A 14,067-nucleotide genomic window follows, 5' to 3' on the forward strand; every position below is an offset into this window, starting at 1 on the left:
AGAATCCTACTCACATCTCAATATTCGACGCCTCTTGTGCGAGCTAATTCACCTTTGATTCCACAGGATTTGAGTTTTTCGGACAGAATCGCATCGTTTCGCTCTTTCATCGATCCAAAAAACGTCAAAACCCAATCGATGTGTGTTTTTGGTGGTAACCTATAGATTCATTATCCATTGAAGAACACGTACAAATCACGCAATGATGCAAATCGCGAACCGAATCATGAATGATTCACTGGTCCATGAGTCCGAGTTCGGAAGTATTTGACTTGCGTTTGATTTGAATCGTGCAAGCGATTTGTCCAGTATGTAGGACTACTTTTCTAGTTTGTCTAGTTCTAGCTTTGCACAACTGTCTTCGCACTTGATAAATGAAATTAACTTTGACACGAGACGAGCCAGCCTAGGGCTGAAAGTCTCGCTAATGAAGACAAAAAAATGAACTTTTGATCCGTTTCATGTCATATGAATTTTGCTTACTTTATCCTTTTCTCACAAGGTAAATAACAAAAAAGACATTTGGAGCGATGCCCCAAATGTTTTCGAAATAGTATGAATAATATCGATTAACCAGATTTAGAAAACAGCCGTAATTTAGATCAATTTTAGTATTTTAATGATAATTTGAAACATATTCATAAAAAACTTTCTCATTTACCTGAAGCATAATCCTGAATATAGTCTACCCTCGCCTGGTTGTCTGGCTTTTCTAATGGAATAGGAGGTGTTAGTGTGCTCATTGCACCGGTAATTGTCTGCAAAAGAATGGCAAAATAAATCATCTCGATTTTTTTCCAAAAACAATTAAACATACAAAACAAAAGTTCACTTACCAATATGGCATCTCTGATATTCTTTTTGATATCCTCTATTTTCTGTTTCCTCTCTGTGTCGGAAAACCCATTAACATGCAATATTCTCATTTGTTTTACGATTGTTGACTTGCCGGATTCACCGGCGCCCAACAGTAACAGTCTATGGGTGGCTCTGTAAACCTGTCGATGGGATTAATAATGGATCCATCATCAGCACCAGCGGTAGGGGCGACATCGAACGAAGCACGGGAAAAAGAGAAAAACGAATAAATAAGGATATTAGTCAAGTTGCCCGGCGAACAGTTCATTAAGAGTCATCTGCAAATAAAATTGATATACCTACTATCGAACCATCAAGCTAGTTAGCATCAGTAGCTAGACTACACCGGGCGACGAAAAGGCATTTTTTATGCAATTCAATACTACTGTTGGACAATGAAATGTTGAAAAGCATACTATTCTGACTTCAAAAGGATAGGCAAACAGGTTTTTGAGTATTGAACATTCATGAAGTAATTGAGAATTCATTTTAAATCGTGTGCAATTGAATATTTCAGTGCTTTACGTTGAACTGTGTTATTGTCACTAAATAATCTAAGCTGTGAAACGTGAAAATCAATTTATTTATATTATCGCGCCGAACATAATTCTCTCGGTTTATGGTACCATAATTTGATTAGAAACAGAATGTATCCTTGAAACTGGTCTAACTGGGTCAACATTTTTGCCGCACGCTGTAATCATACCCCAATTCGACTTTTATTGACCATATACACCCCTCCAATCGATACCCACCTGTTTATCTTTTTGCAGCTGTCGCGTGATGGCATCGCTTCGTCGTTTCTGGCTTTTTGTGTCCTCGGAACTGTTCGAGTCCGACTGTTTCGATCCGGCCGATCCGAAGCAACCCATCGCTGACCAGGGGGCCCACCAGCAGGTGGCTCCGCCTTCCGGTGACGTATCGGGAGACTCTGCCCCCCGTGCTTCACCGTTCCGAGCCAGTCTAACTGAGGTGCGATTGTTTAACAGAATCCGTCTTTCCTAGTCCAATGACTGGCCACCACCCGTCGACTTCGTCGTCCCGCCCTCACGTAGATGCTCCGTTTTTTTTGGTTCGGATGTTTCTTCCGTGTGAAGTACTTTCCACTTATTGATCACACCACAGTCTATTGGTTGCTATGCATTCACTGTTCGGTAGGAAATACACGATAGTGTATATTGATCAACATGCTAACACTCCCTCGGACACAAAACCGCGCACAAATTCACTACCTCCTCCGCTTGGGTGTTTACCTCGCGTGCACTCTTTCAACCGGCCAGCATCACCCGGATAACCACTAGCGTAGTGAGACGCGTGAGGCGTGTGCTGTGCTCCGCCGCACAGCCAACCATTCACGACGCACACACGCGCACACACGACTCACGGGTCCGTACACCACACACGCACGTTGCGGTTCCTGGCTATCGTGGGGACTGCCGCCTCTGCTGATGCTGCTCTCTCCTCCGTTCGAAATATCTGCATTTTTAAGAAAGGAAACAAGCAAACATTTTTTACATCAATTGAAAGCTCCATTCCGATAATTTGTAGTCTCATTAATCATCATGTGGAAGGTGCGCTCTAGACTGGTCAAGTTTTATGTTCATATGAGTTGTTATGTTAAGGGCACACTCTTCTGATTTATGCCTATAAATAATAAGACTTATACTAATCAAAAAGTTTTAAACCATTTGTTTTTTTTCCACATCTTCACATTTTTTCAAAACATCTGAATATGCCAGCACTAATAGCAATACCTTCAAATAATATTCATCCATAAACATGAGTCAACGGAACACTCCATGGGAAACATCAACATTGGTTTCGACTTTTGGCTTAGTCTAGTGCACTCGTATCTAATCGGTTTAATTGTACATGTTTAACAATTCAATCACACTATACCGCAGAATGCACGTTTCTAGGCTATTTTTAGCTGCACCGTGTTCTATTCGTGTTGTGATGCCTGTAGTAGTGATTAGTATGCATGTGTTAGTCAATTGTTTTCGCTCAGCTGCACACCGTGTATCGACGACCGCCGCTCTGGCTCCGAATGCACCACGCTGCCTATAGCCAGCGCTTCTGAGAAAGGTCCACATGTTTCCGACGCTGATGGACGGTTACAAACAACCGGTATCGTGAGCGGACTCATTAACTTGTTAGCAGCATCCATCAGCTCTGGTGTAACGAAGTGGTTCAATCATTGGATCGTCGATATAAGTACAACAGGTTCTGGATTGATATGTGTTGATTATCACGCAATAGCGACCTCAGATCTGTGGGTTATGCTTTTCGAACGATAAAATATACAACCTTTGAAAATGATGGAGAAGCTATGTACTTTGTAGATATATGCGCGGTAGGCCGCAGCATAAACATCTTCAGGAATCGTAACGATCTAGAGCAGGCAAATATAACAAAATAAAATCATGATTTAAGGTTCCCCCAAACACACGCGACGTGACTGTCGTCCTCGCTTGGCGACTGCAATTCTGTCGCCGTTGGTATGGAAGCGTAAATGGAACATTGCATGAAGCGGCTCAGCGATAGAATCGTGGCGACAGTGTGTTTGGGGGCACCTTTATAACAACGACTGCTCCACATTTCAGATGGGCCAGGTGATTTAATGATTATCGTTTCTACCTCATACAAAATCATTACAATTTCACAGAACATTGTACGATGATTAAATAAACTTTTATATAGTTTTCGGCTGATTCGATTCGATTAATAAATCCAAAAGTACACAGCTCCTAATAAATCAGCCGAAAGCTGAGTAAAAGTTCATTTAATCATCGTACAATGTTCTGTGAAATTGTTCTTTAACATACCAACTGCCTTTTTTGAAATTCTGAACTCAATCGAGCAATCAAAACCAATTTCCAGATCGAATGAGTGACGGAGGTGTATTTTCCTATAAATTTTGGCTGATATCCCCATACAAACTTCAAATCAAATGCACCAGCTTATGCAACAAGCGATTGAGCAGAAATTATGAGAGATTAATTTTCTTACCAAAAGACGCGCCCCGTGGAATTCGACAACATTTTTTTCTCCTCATGCTAAGCTGGGCCAGTCTATTGGTTATCAAAGATTTTTCAGATATGAAGGCCTTTAGATATATAGATACATATGAGTTGTTGAGCGCAAATTGACTTGAAACGCGATTCCTGGTGAAACTTTTGAAATGTGTGCGAGAGGTATCAAATTTATCTTAAAGATAACTCGTCTAGCTCAAACCCTTGTAGGGGTATGTAGCGGGACCATCTTTATCATCATCAACTCGCGTAACCAAAGATCTATTGACATGTTATGTGTCAATTCTTCTTCTTCGATGGCTCTACATTCCAACTGGAATTTGGCTTGCTTTTACTGGTACTACGCGTACCTGAAGGAATAAAATAGACCTCTCTCGCGGTCCTTAGCCTCTTACCCAGCAACTCATATCCCTACCTCCCAGTGGTGCTGGCCGGGATACGAGCAACCTTAGGGAAGATCGGGTAACCAACCCCGGTGGGAACTATGGTCATATGCTGACAGGGAAGGGTGGGGGGTTGCTCCTCTCCAGAGGTGCGAATCTTACTGAGTGTCTGTTCTCCATGTCAGGATCGGCTCACAACAGCGTCTGTTCTCCATGTTAGGGGCGGCTGATCATCGTCCGAGTGCCAGCGAGGGACTCTAAGTGAAATTGTGCACCATGGTCCACCGGGAATAAGGAGGAATGGTCCTCCGGAAATTTAGGGGGTTTGTTGTCAGACTCTGCAAGCCAGCCTTTAAAAAAACATACGCAACGAGCAATCAACAAGAGAGTACGGACCGGAATCATCGGCGAAGACCACCGCGACGAAAAGGGACTGACGATTACAAAACGCGGTTCGTGGAACTGCAAATCTCTCAACTCCATCGGGAGCACGCGCATACTTGCCAATGTGCTCAAGGCCCGTGGATTCGGCATTGTATACAAGTATTAGCGCTGCAGAAGGTATGTTGTAAGAGATCAACGGTGTGAACGTTTAGAGGCAATCATACCATCTACCAGAGCTGTGGCAACACACACAAGCTGGGAACAGCTTTCATAGTGATGGGCGATATGCAAAGGCGCGTGATCGGTTGGTGGTCGATCAATGGAAGAATATGCAGGTTGAGGATCAAAGGCCGGTTCTTCAACTTCAGCATAATCAACATCCATAGCCCACACTCTGGAAGCACTGATGATGATAAGGACGCATTCTACGCGCAGCTGAAACGTGAGTACGACAGCTGCCCAAGCCACGACGTCAAACTCATCATAGGAGATTTGAACGTTCAGGTTGGCCACGAGGAGGAGTTTAGACCGACTATTACGAAGTTCAACGCTCACCGGCTGACGAACGAAAACGGCCTACGACTAATTGATTTCGCCGCCTCCAAGAATATGGCCATTCGCAGCACCTACTTCCAACACAGCCTTCCGTATCGGTACACCTGGAGATCACCACTGTAGACAGAATCACAAATCGACCACGTTCTGATTGATGGACGGCACTTCTCCGACATTATCGACGTCAGGACATATTGTGGCGCTAACGTCTGCTCTAACCACTATCTGGTGATGGTTAAAGTGCGCCCAAAACTATCCATCATCAACAATGTTTGGTATCGACGACCGCCGCGGTACGACCTAGAGCGACTGAAGCAATCTGATGTTGCCACTGCATACGCGCAGCATCTCGAGGGAGCGTTGCCGAGATGGTGAGCTCAAAGGGGCCCCTCTTGAGGACTGCTGGAATACAGTCAAAGCAGCCATTAACGCCGCAGCGGAGAACAACGTCGGGTATGTGGGACGAAGTCGACGGAACGATTGGTTCGCTGAAGAGTGCAGACAGATTCTGGAGGAGAAGGACGCAGCGCGGGCGGTCGCGCTGCAGCAAGGTACCCAGTAGAACGTGGAACGTTATAGACGGAAGCGGAGACAGCAGACCCGCCTTTTTCAGGAGAAAAAACGCCGCCTGAAAGAAGCGGAGTGCGAGGAGATGGAACAGCTGTGCCGTTCTCAAGAAACACGCAAGTTCTATCAGAAGCTCAACGCATTCCGCAAAGGCTTCATGGCGCGAGCCGAAATGTGCAGGGATAAGGATGGGAGCATCTTGACGGACTAACGTGTGGTGATCGAAAGGTGGAAGCATCACTACGAGGAACATTTGAATGGCGCTGAGAGTACAGGCAGTGAAAGTCAAGGGAGCGGAGGAGATGATTACGCCAGTTCAGCGGACGATGGAGGCCAATCAGCCCCCGCCTTGAGGGAAGTTAAGGATGCCATCCAACAGCTAAAGACCAATAAAGCAGCTGGTAAGGATGGTATCGGAGCTGAGCTCATCAAGATGGACCCGGGAAAGCTAGCCACTTGCCTGCACAAACTGATAGTCAGAATCTGGGAAACTGAACAGCTACCGGAGGAGTGGAAGGAAGGGGTTATATGCCCCATCTACAAGAAAGGCGACAAGCTGGAGTGTGAGAACTTTCGAGCGATCACCATCCTTAATGCCGCCTACAAAGTGATATCCCAGATCATCTTCCGTCGTCTGTCACCATTAGTGAATGATTTCGTGGGAAGTTATCAAGCCGGCTTCGTTGACGGCCAGATCTTACCTGTACGGCAAATCCTTAAAAAAAATGCCGTGAATACCAGGTCCCAACGCACCATCTGTTCGTTGATTTTAAGGCGGCATACGACAGTATAGACCGCGTAGAGCTATGGAAAATTATGGACGAGAACAGCTTCCCTGGGAAGCTTACCAGACGAAGATTTCGGGCGAACACTCCAGTTTCCAGTTCCAGGGGCCCTCCTTAGCCGTGCGGTAAGACGCGCGGCTACAAAGCAAGACCATGCTGATGGGGGTTCGGTTCCTGGTGCCGGTCTAGGCAATTTTCGGATTGGAAATTGTCTCGACTTCATTGGGCATAAAAGTATCATCGTGTTAGCCTCATGATATACGAATGCAAAAATGGTAACTTGTCTTCGACAATGCAGGCACGAGTATCTCACAGAAATTTGGTGAAATCCCAAACAAAAATTGCATTCTGATACTCAATAGTTGAATGATAATCAAGCTTAAAAAGGATTATGAGTTGGGCTGAAATGAGTATTTTGAATTGTAGTTAATTTATACCGTGATGATTATTTCACTTCATACACAAAACAAATGCATGTCAATTTTGTAATATTGATGACTTTGATAATGTGCTCGATGTGTAGTTAAAGTGATTTTCCCTATTCTTGACTAGAAGTGTCAAACGAATGCACAATGGGTTTTTTTTCCTGAAAAAAGGCATTAATTTCAATATCTCAGGAATCCACTGGACTACAATCCATGTTTACATATCAAAATAAAGATTTTTCAATAAGCAATCTGATAAACTCTTTATTGTTCACGGGACGGATCTATTTCTGGCAGTTTTGGTCAAAAAACGGTGATTCTCTAAATAGACATTATTTACTTTGTCAAAACACCAAGACAAAGTAAATATTCATAGATTTTTGATCAACAGGTTCCAAACGAAAGCTGTAATGCTCCTTTATTTCCCAGATGTGTTAGGTTTTATTTAAATCTTCTCTTCTTAAGGTACAATGGGGTTATATATTTGGTATTTGTGCACTGAAAGCTTAGAAATCATCTATCTTAGAATTCTGATAAGCTACATCCGATGTTCTTATATCAAAAGAAAGAGTTTTTCATAAGGAACTTGATAAAATCATGCAAGAGAGATCCGAGTGTTTTTCTATTTGTTAAGTGGGTATCGTGGATATTAATTACGATCGAACGTGAAGCGCGAGTGTAGTTTTTATATATACGAATGGTGCATTAGCAAATTTAAAGTGCTGTTCCTGCAGGCTTCGAACTGCAAAGCGGAAGATGAATTTGGTGAGCGTGTTTCATGTTGTTTTCCTTTGTAGGCTCTAATTTAAAAAGGGTGGTGGGATCGACAGGGGTCATGTGCTTGTGCTGTTCCGTTCGGTTCCACTACTTTATTGTGCCTTTGGCGGATGCGTGTTTCGGCCTCGGCGGTGGGGCCGTCTTCGGTGTCTCGTGCTTGACTCGACTTCAAGTAGATACGAGGTCGAGTCGAGTGCGGGACGCGGGGGTGGCCTTGCTGTTGGGGTCGGGGTGCGTGTCTGTCGAGGGTGCAGTGGGGGTGGTGGAGTTAGCTGAGTTGGATGGAGTAGTGCAGGCTCCTCTTGTGACAAGTAAATACATTCCACTAAAATCTTAAAATCAGTTTTCGTATCGAGAGAGGCGTTCATTCTGTTTACTTTTTTTTACTTCTACCACAACTAAAGTCTTTTCTGCTGTATTTATCACACGACACGCCAATAGATCCCATAGCCTTTCAATTCTTCGATTCGTAGGTACAGTTGAGGTAAAGTGCCGAATAGTAGACCCTCCAGCCATTTTTGCATTATTACAGCACAATGTAAACATTTTGCTATGAAATTCCATCGGGGGAACCTACATTACAGTCCTATGATTTGATTACATAGATTAGAAATGCTATGAAAAGTAAAATTAGATGATTTTGGACAATTCTATAAAAAATAAACACGAGAGTGTCCAATATAGGAATATTAGGGGGGAACTTATGGAACAATTAGCAAGATCTGTAACACACACGTCATTGGGAATTGAGATAGTTGTAGTTATTTATACTTTTTGATATCATTCGATGTTTCAAGGTATCAATTTTTGTATTAGCTGTCAATATACTTCAACAAATACACACAATAGAAATACAAAATCGCTATATGTCGCTGAATGAATTTTGTCAATTTTTTACTTAACAATGTCAAACAATTACACATTTATCTTAACCGCTAATAATTATAGACCAAATAGAATACTGGAAGATATTTATAACTTTCGCGATCTCTCTCCGGTTACATTTTTCTCACCGTCCATAGGTTTACTGCTCCCTGAATTAATCTCATGTGCCAATATCAATCACCATCAAAAACAATTAAATGGAGAACTGTTTTCAACGAAATATTGACCTGTTTTTCAACTTATTAGTGTATGCATTGTGGTTCCCACATAAGATACATTTATGCCCAGGGTGTCGAAAATGTTTTCCACCCGAAAACATGCTAGACCGGGATCGACAATCAAACTTGCAATCTACGAAAAGGTTATCCCACGCATTTGTTCGCAAAGCTAAATGGAAACCATTATCTTTCTTTTTTTCTTTTCAATAAAAAAAAATAACACATATTGCGACGAAATTGCTCATTTTACAAATATGTATGACTGATATGGGAACATGTTATTAATAATACTCTACTCTACATGTTTCATATATTATTTCATTTGATGTTTCTTCCTCTCCGCTTTATATTTCTTACGTATTTAGTGTAAGCTGTAATCAAAGTATAATATCTATCATATGTTCTAGCAGTTCTAGAACAAGAAATGAGCTAATACTCGTTTCTATACTAAGTAAAACTGTATCTTAATAATTCTGTCCGTGTTGTAGTAGTGTCTGCATGTTTATTGTTCCTAGTTTCATAGATCACATCACATACCAATGTGAATCCAGACCTATGTTACTTTAATCCTTACCCATCCTTACCAACAACGTCCAACTCCTGTGACATTCGTGGAGATGCAGAGGTGTTCTCGGTCTCTAGTAACAACGAATGTCACACAAATATTCCTTTCCTTCCCCGATGACCATAAGGACGTGGCCGGCGCCGTTATTGACTCTTTGAATAACAGAACTCTCGCATTGTGCACATTGATGATGTGAAAACATTCCCAGTCTCCATCTATTGGTTCCTTGTGCAACTTCGATCGTTCTGGCCAATCACGGAGTAGCAACTATGAATTGTATGGTCATCCTGCTCATGCTCATGCTCATGCTCAGGAACTTGATAAAATCATGCAAGATACTGGGATGCACCTATTTGTGGCAGTTTTTACCAAAAGAACAGCGTTTTACCCTATTTTTGCAGCTTTGTTAGTCATGGTTAGTTAGTTTTATCAATTAGGAATCTTTTTTTTTTTGTTCACGGCATGCAGCAGCATTTCTAGCAGCTTTGGCCTATAAATCGCGTTTCTACCCTATTTTTTCACATTTGATATTATTATTGGGTGTTTTGAAAAAGTTTTTTTTTTAATTTGATCAACAGGTTCCGAACGACAGATGTAAAATTCTTTCATTTTCCACTTGTATTATTTTTAATTTAAATCTTGTGTTCTAAGGTACAATGGATATATATGTATGGTATTAATACAATGAAAAAAAAATCAACTATTTCAGGTATCTTTTGGGATACATATAATGTTCTTATATCGAAAGAAAAAGATTTCCATGAAGAACTTGATAAAATTGTGCGTGTTATTGGCATACGCTTATTTTGGTCAGTTTTAGTAAAAAACAGTTTTTACCCTAATCTAGCATGCCGTTTATTGACCTTTTCTTGTTGGGTTTGCTGGTTAGGAGTCTTCTGGGTTACATTCCACGTTTATATAAAAACAAGCTATATTTCAAGAAATTCCTCCAAAAGTTTCTCAAGGAATTCTTCTGAAAGCTCCTACAGCGATTCCTCTGCAAGTTCCTCCAGGGATTCCTCTGAAAGTTCCTTCAGGAATTTCTCCGAAAGTTCATTCAAGAATTTCTCCGGAAATTTCTTCAGGAATTCCTCAGAAATTTCCTCCTGAAGTTCTTCTGGAAATTCCTCAGAAAGTTCCTCCACGAATTTCTCCGGAAGTTCCTCCAGGAATTCCTTCGAAAGTTTCTCCAGGAACTCCTCCGAAAGTTTCTCCAGGAATTCCTTCGGAAGTTCCTCCAAGAATTGCTTCGGAAGTTCCTACAAGAATTCTTTCGGAAGTTTCTCCAGGGATTCCTTTGGAAGTTCCTCCAGGGATTCCTCCTGGAGGAACTTCCGAAGGAATTCTTGGAGAAACTTTCAAAGGAATTCCTGGAGAAACTTCCGGAGGGATTCCCAAAGGAACTACCGGAGGAATTTCCGAAGAAACTGCAGGAGGAATTTCGGTAAAACTTCCATAATAATTCCCGAAGGAACTCCCGGAGGAATTCCCGAAGCAACTTCCGGAGGAATTCCCGAAGCAACTTCCGGAGGAATTCCCGAAGCAACTTCCGGAGGAATTTCCGAAGCAATTTCCGGAAGAATTCCCGAAACAACTTCCGGAGGAATTCCCGAGGAACTTCCGGATGAATTTCCGAAGGAACTTCCGGAAGAATCCCGAAGAAACTTCCGGAGGAATTCCTGAAGCAACTTCCGGAGGAATTTCTGATGGAACATCTGGAGGAATTCCCGAAGAAACTTCCGGAGGAATTCCCCATCTAACTTCTGGAGAAATTTTTGTGGAACTTCCGGAGGATTTGCTGGAGGATCTTTCGGATGATTTTCTAGAGGAACTTCCGGAGGAATTCCTGGAGGTACTTCCCATGGAATTTTTGACATGAGTGTCGCATGAGCTACTGAAGTTGTCGTTGATGGATTTATAATATTTATAAAAAATCACAAAAATAAAAATTCAAAAAAAGAGAAAGAACTTGCGGAACTTTCGGAGGAATTCTTGAAGTACCCTCTGCATGATTTCCTGAAGGAACTTTTGGAGGAAACCCTGGAGGAACTTCCGAATAAATTCTTGAAGGAAGTTCCGGAGGAATTCCTAGCGGAACTTCCGAAGGACTTCCTGGAGGAACTTTCGAAGGAATTCATATAGGATTTTCCGGAGGAATTCCTGATGAAATCTCCGGAGAAATCCCTGTAGAAACCTCCGGAGGAATTCCTGGAGTAACTTCCGGAGAAATTCCTGGAATTCAGAAGTATTCCAGGAGAAGCTTCCGGAGAAATTCTTGGAGGAACTTCCGGTGATATTCCTAGAGGAACTTCCGAGGGAATTGCCGAATTGAATCGTGAACTAATTGCTGAACGAAAACGAGGATCCTCCGGAGGAATTTTCAGAAAAATTCCAGGGGGAAATTCCTAATGAATTCATGGAGGTGTTCCCAAAGGAATATCTGGGGGAATTTCCAGACGATCTTCCTGAGGAATTGTTTGAGGAACATTCGAAGAAATTTTTGGAGGAACTTCCTAAACAATACCTTGAGGATCTTCCGGAGAATTTCTTGGACAAGCTTCTGGAGAAATTCATGGACAATTTCCGAAGATATTCCAGAAAAAAACTTCCGGAGTTTTTTATTTTTACTGTGTATAAATACCATACATATAACCCCATTGTACCTTAGAACAGAACACAAAATTTAAATTAAAAATAATACCTACAAGTGGAAATGAAAGAATTTTACATCTGTCGTTCGGAACCTGTTGATCAAATTAATAAAAAAATACTTTTTCAAAAAATATCAAATGAGAAAAAATAGGGTAGAAACGCCGCTTATAGGCCAAAGCTGCTAGAAATGCTGCTGCATGCCGTGAACAAAAAAAAAAGATCCCTTATTGATATAGCTAACTAATCATGACTAACAAAGCAGAAAAATAGCAAAAATAGAGTAAAACGCTGTTCTTTTGGTAAAAACTGCCACAAATAGGTACATCCCAGTATCTTGCATGATTTTATCAAGGTCCTTATGAAAAACTCTTTCTTTTAACATCGGATGTAGCTCATCAGAGTTCTAAGATAGATGATTTCTAAGCTTTCAGTGCACAAATACCGCATATATAACCCCATTGTACCTTAAGAAGAGAAGATTTAAATAAAAACTAACACTTTCGGAAAATAAAGGAGCACTACAGCTTTCGTTTGGAACATGTTGATCAAAAATCTATGAATATTTACTTTGTCAAAACACCAAGTAAATAATGTCTATTTAGAGAAAATAGGGTAAAATCACCGTTTTTTGACCAAAACTGCCAGAAATAGATCCGTGCCGTGAACAATAAAGGGTTTATCAGATTGCTTATTGAAAAATCTTTATTTTGATATGTAGGGGAGACTGAGTAGACTTGATCCCCTTTTCTGATTTCTGATGTATCACAACCTAAAATAAATAAACATACGCGATTTCCACACAGACTCTCTAAGAAATATAGTATTTAACTTTACTGATGTATGACAGTCCTTAAATTATTGTTGTTATTGATACACAATCGATTTTTTGGAGTGCTGTCAAAAATCGACTTTGAAAATATTCGGGGGAAATTGATCCCTCTCCAAGAACTTGCTTTGATAAAATTAGAATGGTGCCCTCAGATTTTTTAAATAATTTCCCTTCAAAATACGTGGAATTATCGAATTGCTGTGCGTATACATGAACGATTTTTGTTATTGAATTCGACAGCACATGCAATTTTGAAATTTGGTGAGACTTGATCCCCTTTCTATGAGATCTACGCAATAAATCATTTTTCCTGCCAACCCTTCATCAAATCCGTCAAATCTACAAAAAATGAGAAGCCTAAGAACAGATTTATATTTTTTTGAATTTTTTCGCATACTTTTTGTATGGGTGACTAACGGGGGATTAAGTGTCCCCATATTGAGGCAATAACTTCAAATCCAAATATCCTAAAACTTTGATGGAATGTTGACATTTTCATCAGTACAGATCAATAAGCATATTTATGGCTTGTTGCTGTTAAAAAACGAAAGACTTTGGTCATTGTTATGAAAAGTTGTTCAAATTTTGCGTGGCCAATAAAAAAATCTTTAGGAAGGTCAAAACATACAAACCACCCTGCAGAATAAATAAGATTGTCAATCCAAAAAATAACTCACCACATAAAGGTCATTTGTCTAGAGGATCTATACTAAAAAATACGCTAAAACAAAACTATTTTAGTTCTCGATAAAACAGGGGGTGATCAAGTCTACCCACCTTCCCCTAAACATGGATTGTAGTCCAGTGGATTCCTGAGATATTGAATTTAATAACTTTTTTCAGGAAAAAATCCCATTGCGAATGTGGGTAATGAAACCAAACATGTACTACAACTTCTTTTTCTTCTTCTTATTGGCATTACATCCCCCACTGAGACATGGCCGCCTCACAGCTTAGTGTCAATTAAGCACTTCCACAGTTGTAAATAAGCCGAGTTACCATTTTTGCATTCGTATATCATGAGCAGGGAATCAATTTTTCTGAAATGCGCTTGCGAAACAAGCGACAAAAAAAAACCAACGACAAAGCTTCGTTTTTGTCGGAGATAATAGTGACAAAGATCCGAAATTTTTGCCAGCAACAAAAAAGAAG

The 14,067-nt window shown here is 41.0% G+C and overlaps 1 protein-coding gene across 2 annotated transcripts in view; it reads right to left on the reverse strand.

Annotated features, from left to right (window-relative positions):
* The window catches only part of LOC134222336 (guanine nucleotide-binding protein G(s) subunit alpha), a 118,790-nt gene that overhangs the window by 22,326 nt on the left and 82,397 nt on the right, over positions 1 to 14,067 (reverse strand). For both annotated transcript variants that reach the window (XM_062701496.1, XM_062701497.1), the window contains exons 2-4: positions 1,614 to 2,334; positions 837 to 998; positions 662 to 758 (exon numbers count right to left, since the gene is read on the reverse strand). In XM_062701496.1, the coding sequence (XP_062557480.1) occupies positions 662 to 758; positions 837 to 998; positions 1,614 to 1,730 (376 nt within the window). In that variant the 5' untranslated portion in view covers positions 1,731 to 2,334. The remainder of the gene's footprint in view (positions 1 to 661; positions 759 to 836; positions 999 to 1,613; positions 2,335 to 14,067) is intronic.

The sequence above is a fragment of the Armigeres subalbatus genome, chromosome 3 (genome assembly GCF_024139115.2).
Source record: "Armigeres subalbatus isolate Guangzhou_Male chromosome 3, GZ_Asu_2, whole genome shotgun sequence".
NCBI lineage: Eukaryota > Metazoa > Arthropoda > Insecta > Diptera > Culicidae > Armigeres > Armigeres subalbatus.